Raw genomic sequence first — 13393 nt, 5'->3', positions numbered from 1 at the left:
GAGGAGAGAAACACTGAGGGTCAAGAGAGAGGGAGATGCTCAGAAAAGGAGCCAATAAAGCTCGGGGGCAGACTCTCAAGGCTGTTCTGGTGAGTAGCACAAAACTGCAGATACATGCTGTACACACGCTGCCCATTAACTGCAAGACTGGCAGGGGTGGTAGGGATGCAACTGGCTTCTCCCCATCCTTTGCTTCTGTTTGACAGCTGAGTGTTGTGCCTGACACTTCTGAGACCTGCAGTTTCCTGTGAATGTGTGGCTCCATCACAGAGAACTTTCGTGATGGTCTTGTCTGAATGAACAGTTGACGATGCTGTGCTGGTGGCGATGTTGGGAGGGAGCCCCTCTAAGGTCCGAAGAGGACTCAGCACCTTTCTGATGAGACTGAGTGGTGGCTCTCTTAAGACTCCGTCAGTCACACAAGAATGGGTTTTCTACAAAGCAAGGCTACCCCTTGCTTTAGTTTGCTTGGCCCATGTCTGTTTTCCTAACCATTTTCACCATGAGTTGAAGCAGTGTGGGGATGGGAGACAGAATGTATGAGCAGATGCCAACATTCAATCTTAGATTTCGCAGGCTTCAAAAGTATGAGCCAAAGTATCTACTTTTTTCATAAATCTCCTCGCCTCAGTTATTATGTTATAGCAACACAGAAAATTAAGTCTTTAGCTCTTGACTCTTTACCTCTTTTCATAGTTCTTTTCATTGCCTACCTTGGCATCAATTTCTTGATTTTCTGCCTTCCTCCCCCTCTAGACTGCAATGCTCATGAAATCAGGAACATTGTCATTTTGTTCCCATAGTAGATGCTCAATTAGTATTTCTCAACCAAAAGAGTGATACATTACTTCCAAATAACTTGATTAGTAAACAGAATTTTTTTTTCTGGCAGGAGCATGCAGCCCATGGTCCCCTAGGGAGTAAATACCGTTTCTGTCTGGCCGTAGAATTCTCGGATGTCCAGGCCCGTCTTGGCTTTCCAGTTCTCCAGAGTCTCTGAGAGAAGGCTCTCACCTCCAGTGAAGCAACTATGCAGATGTGGGAACTTGTAACTAAAGAAGAGATTTTATTTTCCCTCAGCGTTGTTGAAAATGAAGTCCACTCAGGCTTGAAACTGAGTTCTGCTATGTGATGACCCTGGGTTTATATAGGTTCAGTGTGTCCAGATAAATAGGCATAGGGATGGGTGTAGATGCTCCTACCAGTCTCCAAACGTCCATCACCTGGAAAGATCCTGTTGCACCAACATCCGGTAGATGAGGGGGGCACCCACCATGCTGTTGATGGGATAGCTGGACAGCACCTGCAGGGAGAGAACCTTCTGAGACACTGCTCACTAGAGCAGCTAACAAACTCAGCAAGGCAAGCATTGCCGTGACAGTCACGACTCTTCACATTGTGGTGCTACAGACTGAGATCCTGGTTTGTCTGTTGTGCTTGTTTCAGACTTAACAAGCCTCATGATTCTCATCCATGCTCACGACACCACGAAGGAACGAATGCAGACAGAAAGAGGTACAAGATTTATTTGGAATACTTTTGTCAAAGCCTGACTGACTCTAACTTGACCCCAAGTTGGAGACCAGGGTTGTATTGGCTGGTTTTGTGTGTCAACTTGACACAAACTAGGGTCATCAGAGAAGAAGGAGCCTCAGCTGAGGAAATGCCTCCATGAGATCCAACTGTAAGACATTTTCTCAATTGGTTATCAATGAAGGAGCCTGTGGTGGGTGGTGGCATCCCTGTACTGGTGGTTCTGGGTTCTATAAGGAAGCAGGCTGAGCAAGTCAGGGGAAGCAAGCCAGTAAATAGAACCCCCTCCATGGTCTCTGCATCAGCTTTTGCCTCCAGGTTCCTACATTGTTTGAGTTCCTGTCCTGACTTCCTTCAGAGATGAATAGCAATGCTGAAGTGTGGGCCAATTAAACCCCTTCCTCTCCAACTTGATTTTTGGTCATGGTGTTTTGTCACAACAATAGAAACCCTAATTAAGACAAGGGCCAAGGGGAAAATAAAATCAATCCCTGAACCTGTCCCAAGATCAAGCTACAGAATCCCACCAATCCCTTGGCACAAAACCCCACCAATCTCCAAGCAAGAAGTCCCTCTAATCCCTGAGCTTCAAGATCAGGCCACAGAACCCCACCAATCCCTGATCTTGCCCCAAGATCAGGCCTCCTAATCCCTCCAATCCCACGTCACCCTGGAGATTTCCACCCTCCAAGAAACTATATAAACTCTGTCTTCTGCTCAGTTCTGTGCTGCTTCTCACCTGAGCAGAGGCAGCCATCCTCTTGGGATTTTCCCTCCCAATAAATCCCTTGTGTGAGGTTTGTTGTGTGGTGTGGCTTTGTGGTGTTCCTTGGCTCCCAACTGCCAGGCTACCTTTCCCTTCAGAGATACAACACTTGCATTGGGAAAGTCCCCCCACCCTGCAGAGCATTTACACCTGATGCTGCAGCAAATGAGTTACATGAACTTGGCTCAGTGTCTTGACCTTCTGGAACTAGGTTTGTTATAGGCTCTTTCCATGAAACTAATAGTGAGAGATTATAGCGGTCAAAAGTGGCTAAAAGCATTCTACAGCAGTGTCCAAGGGAGGCCAGGAGCCGCATGCTAACTCCGCCCTGTCTTTCCTCCTGAAGTCCCCATAATGATCTCATGCAGAACGTTCTGTGATCCTGTGTATGGACCTGAGCTCTGCAGCGTTAAGTGGCTCGCAAGCAGCTGGGGGAGTCGGCGTTTGCCGCAGGATACAATGCTGTTTCCCTCACCATGTTTGCTTTGTGCAGAACTAAACAGTGATCCAAGCAAATGTTTTGAAAAAAAAATGGCATTTGAGTACTACACAACAGCTCCCTGTATGTGAAACTGATGACTCTGTCTAGTTCTGTAGTATATTTTTGCAATCAAAATGAAAGCACATTTATTGCTTGTTACTATGCGGTGACATAGAAGATTTACTTGATGACTACCTCAGACTCTACAGGGAAAGCAATCTTATTTGGTCTTTAGAATTCCTCCCAAACTGGACAGAAACAAAACACCCATCTGTAATATGATGGGAAAGAAATGGTAACACATTCTTAGAATGCAATACTATAGGACAATTTAAAAGAACAAACCAGACACATGCAAAAATATGGATTAACTTCACAGAGAAATTTGCTGAGTAGAATAAACTAGACACAAAAGATAATCCATCCTACACTCAAATTGACAAAAAAAAGAGAGAGAGAGAGAAGAGGTGAAATTTAAGCCTGTAGAAGTCAAGAGAGTTACTGACTTTTGAGGTGAGGGTGTAGCCAGGGGAGGTATGGGTACCTCCAGTAGCCATGGAAACATTTCAGGCTTCCATCTAGTGTTGGTTACATAGGTGTCTGATATGAGTCATACATCCATATGCTGGATGGAGCCCTAAGCTGTATCTCTAGGCCTCATGTGACTGGATTTGAAGATAATGATGCCAAGTACTGGAAAAAATGTGCCAATGGCACATTAGTGTTAGAACAAAAGGATGAGATTCTCTTTTCCTCCCTCCCTCCTTTCCATCTCTCCCTCCTCTGAGGCTATAGCAAGAAGGTGATCTCCTATAAGTCAGCATGAGGTCCCCCATTAATCAGGCAACTCCTCCAGCACTTTGATCATCTTCGAATTCATGGGACTTCGAAGCTTCAGCAGCATGGGAAGCATCGGCTGTGAGAGCCTCCCCATCTGCAGCATTTCTGGGTAGTAGCCTAAGCTGACCGAAGCAATGTCTGACCCAAGTGAATTCTTTTCAAACTGTACACTAGAATAGTGGCATTCCACACCTTTTAACCATCATCTTGTGTTACACTGCAAAGGAAGAAGGAAATAGGACACACACACACACACACACACTCATACATAGACACATGCAGGTACACAGACGCCCATGCATATATGCACGTATACACACTTGTGTGTGAGGGAGGTGGTATTACCTCTCATACCTTTGTCTGAGATATGAAAGCAGAAGAAGTGCCTCTTAGTTGAGAGAACAACCACCTAGTCCCATCTCTTGAACACATGCCACTCATCGAAGCCTGTGTCCATCTCTGTCCCTAGACCATGAGCTTTGTTAGGTGGGTGCAAACTTGCATCTTGCTTCCTGCTGTCCATTGCTCATTCATGTGGCTGGGATTTTTAGCAGTTTTTTATGAATTGAAATCAACTGCCATGACCTGGAGTGTGTAGACCCGAGATTACTCTGACTAACCAATGTGGATGGTTCTCTCTTACCTTTAGAACAGTCTTTGGGTCAAACTTTGGCAAAAAATAGATAAACGTGCATGCTCCCAGTGTCCAGGGTTCCAGAAATGCAGCTATTATGTTCACTATCCAACCCGTGTCTGAGATGGTCCATACTGTGTCAGAGACATCCATGCCTGTCCAGGAGCTGAGAACACAGAACACAGGCACACAAAGCTGAGTGCACATGGATGGGTGTGGTACTTGAGAGGCTGTGGGGGGAAGGGTGAGGTGTGGGCATGTCGTGTGTGTGAAGGGGTGGCAGTGCTTTTGAAAGCGTGACCCTAGAACACACAACTTAGCAGATAACTAGGTTTTGCTCTTACTTTATTTCCAATACTAGGACAATGACCGACAAGTGAAACCACCCAGGAAAAGCTTACTAACAAAAGGCATCAAAGTAAACAATCGTGTGTGTGTGTGTGTGTGTGTGTGTGTGTGTGTGTGTACATGTGTGTGTGCAGGCATAGGCATGTATGGAGTGTGCAGATGTCTTTTCCATTACTTTCCAACTTAGTTTTTAAAAGTGTCTCTCACTGACCCTGGAGCTTACTGATTGGCTAGACTGGCTGACCAATGAGCTTCAGAGAGCCCCTGCTGGCTCTGCTCCTCCAGTGCCGGGGTGACTTATATGCACCACCACACTTGACTTCTTATGTGGGTGCTGGGGGATTCTCACACTTATGCAAGCATTTTGCCCACAAAGCCATCTCCTCAGCCTCCAAGTCAACATGCTAACGGTCTTGCCATGTCCAAAGCTTGGCTGAGTAGGCCTTTTCTGGCCTTTGGTTCTCTTTGCTCCAAGCGTCATGGACTGCCCAAGCACAGCTGCAGTTTTCCTTGTACAGGAAAAAGCTTATTTCCTTTCTCTCTTCAGGGCAGAATAAGAGGCATTAAACTGGGGTTAAAGCAAAGATGTTGTAGGATAGACAGGAAGAACTTCTTGCAGCTGGGAGTGTACTATGGGATTCCCCTCTGTATGCTGTGAATCTGTTTTATTACCATTGGTTAATGAATAAATCTGTTTCAGCCAATAGCTTAGCAGAGTAAAGTCAGGTGGGAAATCCAAACAGAGATATATAGAGTAGGCAAAGTCAAAGAGACGCCATATAACTGCCAAAGGGTCTGAGCAGTCGGGAAACTAGGGAGCGGTCTCTGCCTACAGGAGTGCACTGCTATGCTTGTATGCACACACGCATACTGAAGATGATTGATCTCTTTAGGAAAGTAAGCATATTGGAACTAATTTGGGATGGCAGGAGTGAAAAGTAATGCCTTAGTTTTAAAAGTAATTTCAAAATTGTACTTTAGTTCAGCTCATGTATTGTTATTTATTTTATGTGCAATTGTGTGCATGTGAAGGCAGTGTGTGTTCAAGGGAAGAGAGCACACACACATACGTACGTGTATGTATGTATATGTCTGTTGAGGCCAGAGGTGAACATCAGGTGCTGCCTTCAGGTACTGTCTGCCTTGATTTTTGAGACAGGGTCTTTCACTGCCTGCCTTGGGTTTTTCAATCCAGCTAAACTTGCCAGCCTGTGAGTCTCAGGAGCTCACCAATTGCCACCTCCAGGATTTAGCATTACAAATTCAGGTCACCAAACTCTACTGTTTAAACTTTTTAAAAGCATAAATGTCCTACCTCCAAGCCAACAGTATCAGCAAACTAAATTAGTCTAAATTAGGAGTGTGGAGTACAGCCTCGGAAAACCCTTGTCTCACAAGCTCGGGGACTTGAGTGTGGCAGGTCACCAAACTCTACTCTTTAAATGTGGATTCTGGGGACCACACTCAAGCCCCCTTGCTTGTGTGACAAGGCTTTTATGAGGCTGTACTCCGCACTTATAATTTAATAAATTTTTTAACATTAAATATTTTCAAATCTGATAATAGCATGATCATTGCAGGAAGAATCTATGGACAAAGAGCACAGAGGTCTTCAGTTATTAGTTCACCAAGACCTTGGCACTGTACCCTCTGGTTCTACAGGTCATGTTTACCCAGTAATGAAATTGGTGCTGGCTTGAAGCCTGTGTTCTAGAAACTCCGATAACTCTGTTTACTTCATTCCTCTGATGATACTTTTCATAGAAATCAATTTGAAAAGTAATTTGTGGTTGACGAAAAAGATGTCCTCCTGGAATCTGGGTATCATTAAAACAAACTGCCAGGACCCCAAAGATAAGGCAGAGAGTGTTAGGGAAGAGGATGCCTGTGCCTGTTGCTATTTTTTGCCCTACTAGTGTGGTTTGAAGCAAGGAAGAGGTCTTGAGACCTTGTGTTGTCTGAAACAGAGACGCTACTCTGAGGAGTTCCCAGTATTTGAGCCTTGCCCTTTTAGCCTCCCTTCTCAAGTTGTCTTTCTAGAAGTCTCCAGGACAAATTGGACCCGACTTCAGTATCATCACTCTGGGTCTATAGAGGGAAAGGCTCAGCTTACTCAGCGTCCATCTTGGCCTTGATGCCCAGGCTGGAATGGGAGTGCTCTGCCATCTTGGGAGGGCCACTGGTTCCACTAGTGAAGTAGATGGCAGCTGGTTCATGGCTTCCAGTCTCCACACAGTGATGAGTGCTGGATGCATCCCTACAAGACCAGAAAGTCAGTGTCTCAGAGCTGGCCTGGATTCTGTGACTCAGCTTCCCTCACTAGCCTTCAGGCTGACAAGGGCAAGTCAGAGGACTTGTCTCTGAAGGGAAGGTCTTGAGTGGTAAAATTCCTGCATCCCGGAGTGAGTCAGGGTTAGCATTTGGTTAACTATGTAAGCATGTACAAGCTACTTTACTTCCGTGAGTCTCACTTTCAATATCTGAGAAATGGGCACAACACAACCTATCCCAGAGAGTTCAATGGGAAAATTAACTCTTCAACAAAGATAGAGAGCAAATATACTTAGCTGGGACTGAATGTTATTTGAGTTGTGCTTGGTCCCAGAATGATGGCAGAAGCATAGAAGGTGAGCAGTTAGTTTTCCAAGAAATTAAAAATTTTATTTTATGTCTATGAGTGTTTTGCCTGCATATATATGCATGACATGTATATGTTTTGTGTGGAGGTCAGACAAGGACATTGTACTCCCTGAAACTAGAGCTATTGATAGTTGTAAATTGCCATGTAGGTGCTGGGAATCAAACCCAGGTCCTCTGGAAGAGTGGTCAATCTCTCCAGCATCCTACATGGTTTCTTGACACCCACTTTTATTCTCTGTAATAACTCACAAGTCTTTTAGAATCTTGAATTTGAATCTTTCAAAACTTTATTTTATTTTATTGTTGATTTTCATGGGTATTATTTTGAAGATCAAGGCAGTAGAAAGGAAAAAAAAACTCAACTTTATGGTCTCCCTGATGTTTCCTAAGGCACATGTTTCTAATGGAAGGATCTTAGACATGCGGCAAGAACCCCATTTATTCAGCCAGTCTTGCTATGAAATTCTGGAAAGATCATTATTCCAGAAGGACCACTATTCCGAAAGGACCACTATATTAGAAGTACCACTATTCTAGAAGGACCACTATTCTGGAAGGACCACTATTCCGGAAGGACCACTATCCTGGAAACTACATCTAGGGATATGGAATGTGGGAAGAAGAGACTGGAAGTCAGTGCACAAGGCATCTCTTTGATGCTGCCTCTCATTTTTTCTATGACTGTGGTGAATGGTTCTGGATGCCTTTCAGCCCCATGCAGATCAACAGCATGTTGCTGTTTCTAGCATGTGCAAGTGATTCACCGTAATGCCAGGATGTATTTGTGTGTGTGTATGTATGTATGTACTTGTGTAATGTATGCATTTATATGTGCCTAGGTAGTGTATTTGTGTGTGCATGCATGTTTATATTATATATATACATACATATATATATATATACATATATGTGCCTTGCAGTATGTTTGTGTGTGTGTGGTGTATTCATGTGAGTATGTGCTAAGCAAATATCTGTATGTGAACATTCAAAGACCAAAGCAGAGTGTCAGGTGGCTCCCTTTACTGCTTCCCATGATAATTCCTTGAACTCTCAGTGAACCAGAATCTTAGCTTTTTGACTAGGCAAGGCTGACCTGTAAACTCTTGGGATCTGCTTGTCCTCACCTCCTAATGCAAGAGTTCCAGGCATGTGCAGCCATGCTGGCATTTTACGTGAGTGCTGGAAATTTGAACTCAGGTCCTCATACTTGTGCTACGGGTGCTCTTACCCATTGAGTCTCCTGGGGTTCTCTTTTTAAAATGTGTCCATGGCTCCCTGACCTGTGGGAAGTCCAAGGACCGCCCACCTCCATCCAGGTTTAGTAAGGTGAGCATCCAAACTGCCTAGGCTCCCCCAAAGCCAGTACATGCAGTAGGATCAAAAATCCATTGCCATTGTTCTTGAGATAAAGGAGGGGGACTTGATCGGGGGAGGGGGAGGGAAATGGGAGGCAGTGGCCGGGAGGAGGCAGAAATCCTTAATAAATAAATAAAATTTAAAAAAAATAGTTCTGATCAGAAGAAATATTTAGGGTAAGGACTCTGTTAAAACACCACATTAAATAAAAAAACTAAACCAGAAAAAAAATAAAACATGAAGACAGTTAAAAGTGAAATAAATAAATAAATAAATAAATAAATAAATAAATAAAATGTGTCCATGGCATGGGACTCTGGGCTGCAAGTGTACAGGACAGAAGTGTGTTGGTAGACAATGGCCCTTACAACCATCAACACATAAAGATGAAAGTATTTGCCAATCCTTTGTTAGAAAATCCTGGGGGCACTCTGTCTTCTTCTCAGAAGGTTTCTGCATATCCGGCCCCACCCACCTTAGGGATGATTAAATACTTTAATCTGCTTTTCTTTCTTCATGGTCTCACTCTCCTTAGCCTTGATTTCCACTTTGGGTGAGAACCTAGCTAAGACAGGAGATACTCACTTCAGCAGTGTCTTGAAGTTCAGCCATCCTTCTCGCCTTTTTTCAGACACCAGCAACTTGACTTTCAGAAAAGGGCAGTCCGGAGCCACGGTGTCCACTTCCTGGGCTACTTCATCACCAGCCACAATGGCCCTGGCATTGGATGACTGCAGCCTGTAGAGTATGTCCGTGGATTTCATCTGGATGGTTCCAGGCATGAAGACAAGGCCTGGCAAAGACAAACAGTTCAAAGGAATTGTCTTCTTCCACAAAGAGGGGCTGTGAACATCCTTGGGGGCTGGCAGGGAAGGGCAGGTGGGATGTGAGGACCAGTAGGGAGGAAGGACAGCGTGTTCTATGGGGGCAGTTCTTTGGGGAGAGGAAGCTGCATTTTTCTGCCTTCCATTTCCTTTACAAGAGAGAGTGCCCAGCCTGTGTGGGCAGTTACTAACCAGTCCGTATGCAGCCCAGGGTTACCAGCCACCACTCTGGGACTTGAGAAAGGACCACCGCCACTCGGTCCCCACGCTGTAGGCCACAGGCCCCCGAGAGGACATTGGCTGCCTGTTGACTGAGTTCACTCAGTTCTCGGAAGTTCCACTTCAGCTCTTCCCCGCTGCCACTCACCCACCACAGGGCTGGGCGAGAAGGTCTCTTGCCAGCCTGACGAAAGAGAAGGCCTGGTGAGAAGACACCCGTGGGGACACAGCAAACAGAACAAATTGCAAGTCTAGGGGTAGGCTTGTTGATCCGAGGACATTCACACACTATTGCAAAGTGTTGAAAACCTTCAAAACTTTGATTAAATGAGGGTTAGGTCTATCAACACTATATTAAAACAGAGACTTTTAATCTGCGTGCTTTAAAAATAACAATTAAAACCCAATCTATATTACTGTGATAGATAATTTTGATTGATAGCTGGATTGGCTTGAGGAGGCCTAAGAGATGAGCAGAGTGCACCTCTAAGGTGAGCCACAGGGATTATACAGTCAGAGCACACAGACATAGACAGACCCACAGGACTATGATCTGGTGAAGAACTCGATTTGCAAAGCTTCGAGAACACTCACCTTTTGGATAGTCACTGTCAGTTCTGTAGGAATCTTGAGAAATCATGATGTTTCTCCCTTCCATAATGGGATTCCACCCCAAAATATCCCAGCAGTGTATAAATAATTCTTTAAGCCTGACTCTTCCTGTACTGACAACTGTATGCCTTTCTCCACGCTGTGGGACCCTGGTGTGAGAGCATTCGCTCAATCAAACCTTTGTTCTCATAGTCAAATCCACATAAAGCTAGACCCCCACAATTATCCTTATTGTCAGGACATACTGATGGGAAAGGAGCCCTGGGCAGGAGGCACTGACCAGAGAGATAGTGTGTCTGCTCTTACTCATAAAAAGCAGGACTGAGTGTCCCTGAGTTCTCTAACAGTCAACTCAGGAGAGTGTAACCTACTGTCCTTTGCTCTACCCTAACAAGCTATTAATAGTCTGTACTAACCTTCACCTTTAATTTGACACAAGGTCTTAGTCTAGGAAATTCACTCTTTGTACCTTTACCCCTAAGATATACAGGAAAAAAACCTTGGGCCACTAAAGCAGCCCCAGAGAAAGAAATTCCTTCTCACCTGGGTGCCAGTGAATATAGCACCAGGATGCTTAGCCTGGGAGAACAAGCTCCATCCTAATTCTCTCACAGCCAGGCCCCTTCTGACACATAAGGTGCCTGCCTTGTCAGTCTTTTATCCATCCTGGTAGCCCTAAGAAATGCATGCTTGATATCACTGCTATTTACCAGAAAGCTGTCAACTGTCCGTGGGGGTATATAAACTGGGAACCTTGTGGGATAGGAAGAACAATGAAGAACAAGGAGGATCATCAAAAGGGGAACATCAGGAGAACATTAGAGAGAACAGGAAGAATAAATGGGACATGATGAAAAGATTTATGTGGTCTCATTTATTTCGTTTACTCTCAGACCCTATTAGTTACGTTCTTGCCTGCTAGAGTAATCCTTCTGAATCCTGAGAGGTTTCATGGGGCTTAACCCCAGTATAACCCTCGATGTATGCCTGGGCATTTCCAGAGATGATCGGATGGTGTAGGCTCTGATCTAATCAATGGATTAATGGCTTGATGGATTCATAATGTGGCATTGGGGGATCGTGAAAATCAAGAAGAGGGTCCTGGGTAGAGGAAGTGATTTGGGAGGCATCCTTGCAGGTGGATCTTCCCTCCAACCCTTCTCGAATTCTTGTCCTCGGATTCAGTATTTCCCCCTTGATTATTATTAGTTTCCAGTTCTCTGGTTTATGTAACTATTTCTTTCATAACCTGTAGCAGAAAGACTTTTCCTCAGTAGTCCTAGGAGAAATAACTTTAAAAAAATCAAGAAGCTAGCTGAGGAGAACACTCACTCAGGACAGTGCTGTCCATGGAAACTTTAGGACCTGAGTTCCACCCCCAGAACACACATTAACCAGAACCAGTCCCGGTGACACACACTTGCCATTCATGCCCTGGGGAAGCAGTCAGGCAGGTGCCTGAGGCTTGCTGTCCAGTCAGTCTAAGGTACTTGATGAGCTCCCAGTCAGTGAAAGACCTTGTCTCAAAAACCAGAGTGGTGGGGCTGAGGAAGGGCAACTGAGGTTGACCCCTGGCCTCCATGTGCACCAGCACATACCAACATGTACACACATGCACTTTAGTCCATGCAAGCGTACCTACAGGCATAGAAATAGATACTGTTACTGTTTGTGTTGTTAACATCACCCTTGTCACACAGTTCCTTCCTCTGGATTGAAACACGCTCTTGTGGGTGGAAAGGCAAGGCTCAGGGGCTCGGGAACTAACAAAACAATGAAGTCCAAGTCCGCAAGATGCGCAAGGCATGTGAATCTTCTATAGGTCAGTCCAGGTTGTTACATGTGTAGCGAACAGCTGCGGGTGCTGTAGTTGCCTGCCAGTTGCTCCAGGAGCATCACCGATACACGGAGAAGCTGAGGGCTTCTCAGAGGCACACACATCCTTGAGTCACTCATGCTCCTGTAACTCCTTACCCACACCCCATAATTTACTGTTTCAGGCTCATTGCTTCATCAGTCTTGACCTGGATCATATCAGCCCTTCCGTCTGTCATTACACTGTTTGTCTGGCACGGGCAGCAATCGTCTTCCTGGAAGAGCCACACGACAACCTCCCACCTTGTTCCATCTTCAGCATAGAGAATGATGCAATCTCCAGGTGAAGGTCGTGTCGCGGGGCCAGGACCTCAGAACAGCACTGTCACAGATGCCTCTGGGTGGTCCTGTTTGACGCCCCTGCTGGCTAAGTCTGTCCTTTCTCCTGCCTTAGCCTGTGTGAGCTGGTCCATCCTCCAGAAACGTATTTGAGTTGGAGGCACGTGGTGGGCAAGTAGCAAATGAAGCTCAGAGATGGACAAGGATCTTGGAAGTGTCTGCCTCCCCTCCCTCTCCATCTCTTCCGCTGAAGCCCTTTATTCCCTGCCGGGTGGGCATCTCACTTGCACACTTGGGCGTCAGAGACATGTGGCTTAGCTTTCTGAGAAGACTGGCTCAATCTTGAGTTGTTGCTGATTTCCTGCTATAATCCGTGCTTATCAGGCTGGTCATCACTGTGATAAACACCTTGATATTTCTCTTAGCTCCAGGGTTCAGAGGCTTTGATCATTGTTGCTTGGACCCATTACTCTGAGCACATGGTGAGGCAGGGCGTCATGACAGGGAGACAGGGTCTACTCACTTTGTGACAAGAAGCAGAGACCACAGACTAAACAAAACCCCTCAAGTTATGTTCCCAGTGACTGAATTCATCTAGTCCCACCATTTAAAGCCATCACCTCCCAAACCATTGTCCCCAGCTGGAGACCAAGTGTTTAAACTGAGCCAACTAGGGCACTATATGCTCAGTCCATGACAAGCTCACCCATCCCATCTGTGCCCCAGCCCACGGCTCTTTATTTCATGCTAGGAAGAAGTCACACTGGAGAGTGTGTTTGGGATTACTAGGTTCTTCACCATGTCCCATATGCCTTAGACCTTCTTTTAAAAAAATATTTGGAGTAGCATGTATTAGTTATACACGATCATAAGTTTTATTACAACATTTTCATACATGTGCACAATGCATTTCAATCGTATTCATCCTCCTACCATCCTCTTCTGTCACCTTCCCACCCTTTCCCATGCTTCTCTTTCTCCCAACT

General features: G+C 45.2%; 1 protein-coding gene across 1 annotated transcript in view; it reads right to left on the bottom strand.

Moving 5' to 3' along the window:
- Window positions 1-13393, bottom strand: part of Acsm2b (acyl-CoA synthetase medium chain family member 2B) — a 30880-nt gene that overhangs the window by 16467 nt on the left and 1020 nt on the right. Inside the window, exons 2-7 of the mRNA XM_005351070.1 lie at window positions 9615-9825; window positions 9184-9391; window positions 6716-6859; window positions 4264-4420; window positions 1224-1303; window positions 929-1052 (exon numbers count right to left, since the gene is read on the bottom strand). Coding sequence (XP_005351127.1) covers window positions 929-1052; window positions 1224-1303; window positions 4264-4420; window positions 6716-6859; window positions 9184-9391; window positions 9615-9825 — 924 coding nt within the window. The remainder of the gene's footprint in view (window positions 1-928; window positions 1053-1223; window positions 1304-4263; window positions 4421-6715; window positions 6860-9183; window positions 9392-9614; window positions 9826-13393) is intronic.

Source organism: Microtus ochrogaster, chromosome 8 (assembly GCF_000317375.1).
Source record: "Microtus ochrogaster isolate Prairie Vole_2 chromosome 8, MicOch1.0, whole genome shotgun sequence".
Lineage (NCBI taxonomy): Eukaryota > Metazoa > Chordata > Mammalia > Rodentia > Cricetidae > Microtus > Microtus ochrogaster.
The sequence above is the reverse complement of the archived record's forward strand: the minus strand, read 5'-3'. Positions and strand labels throughout refer to the sequence as shown.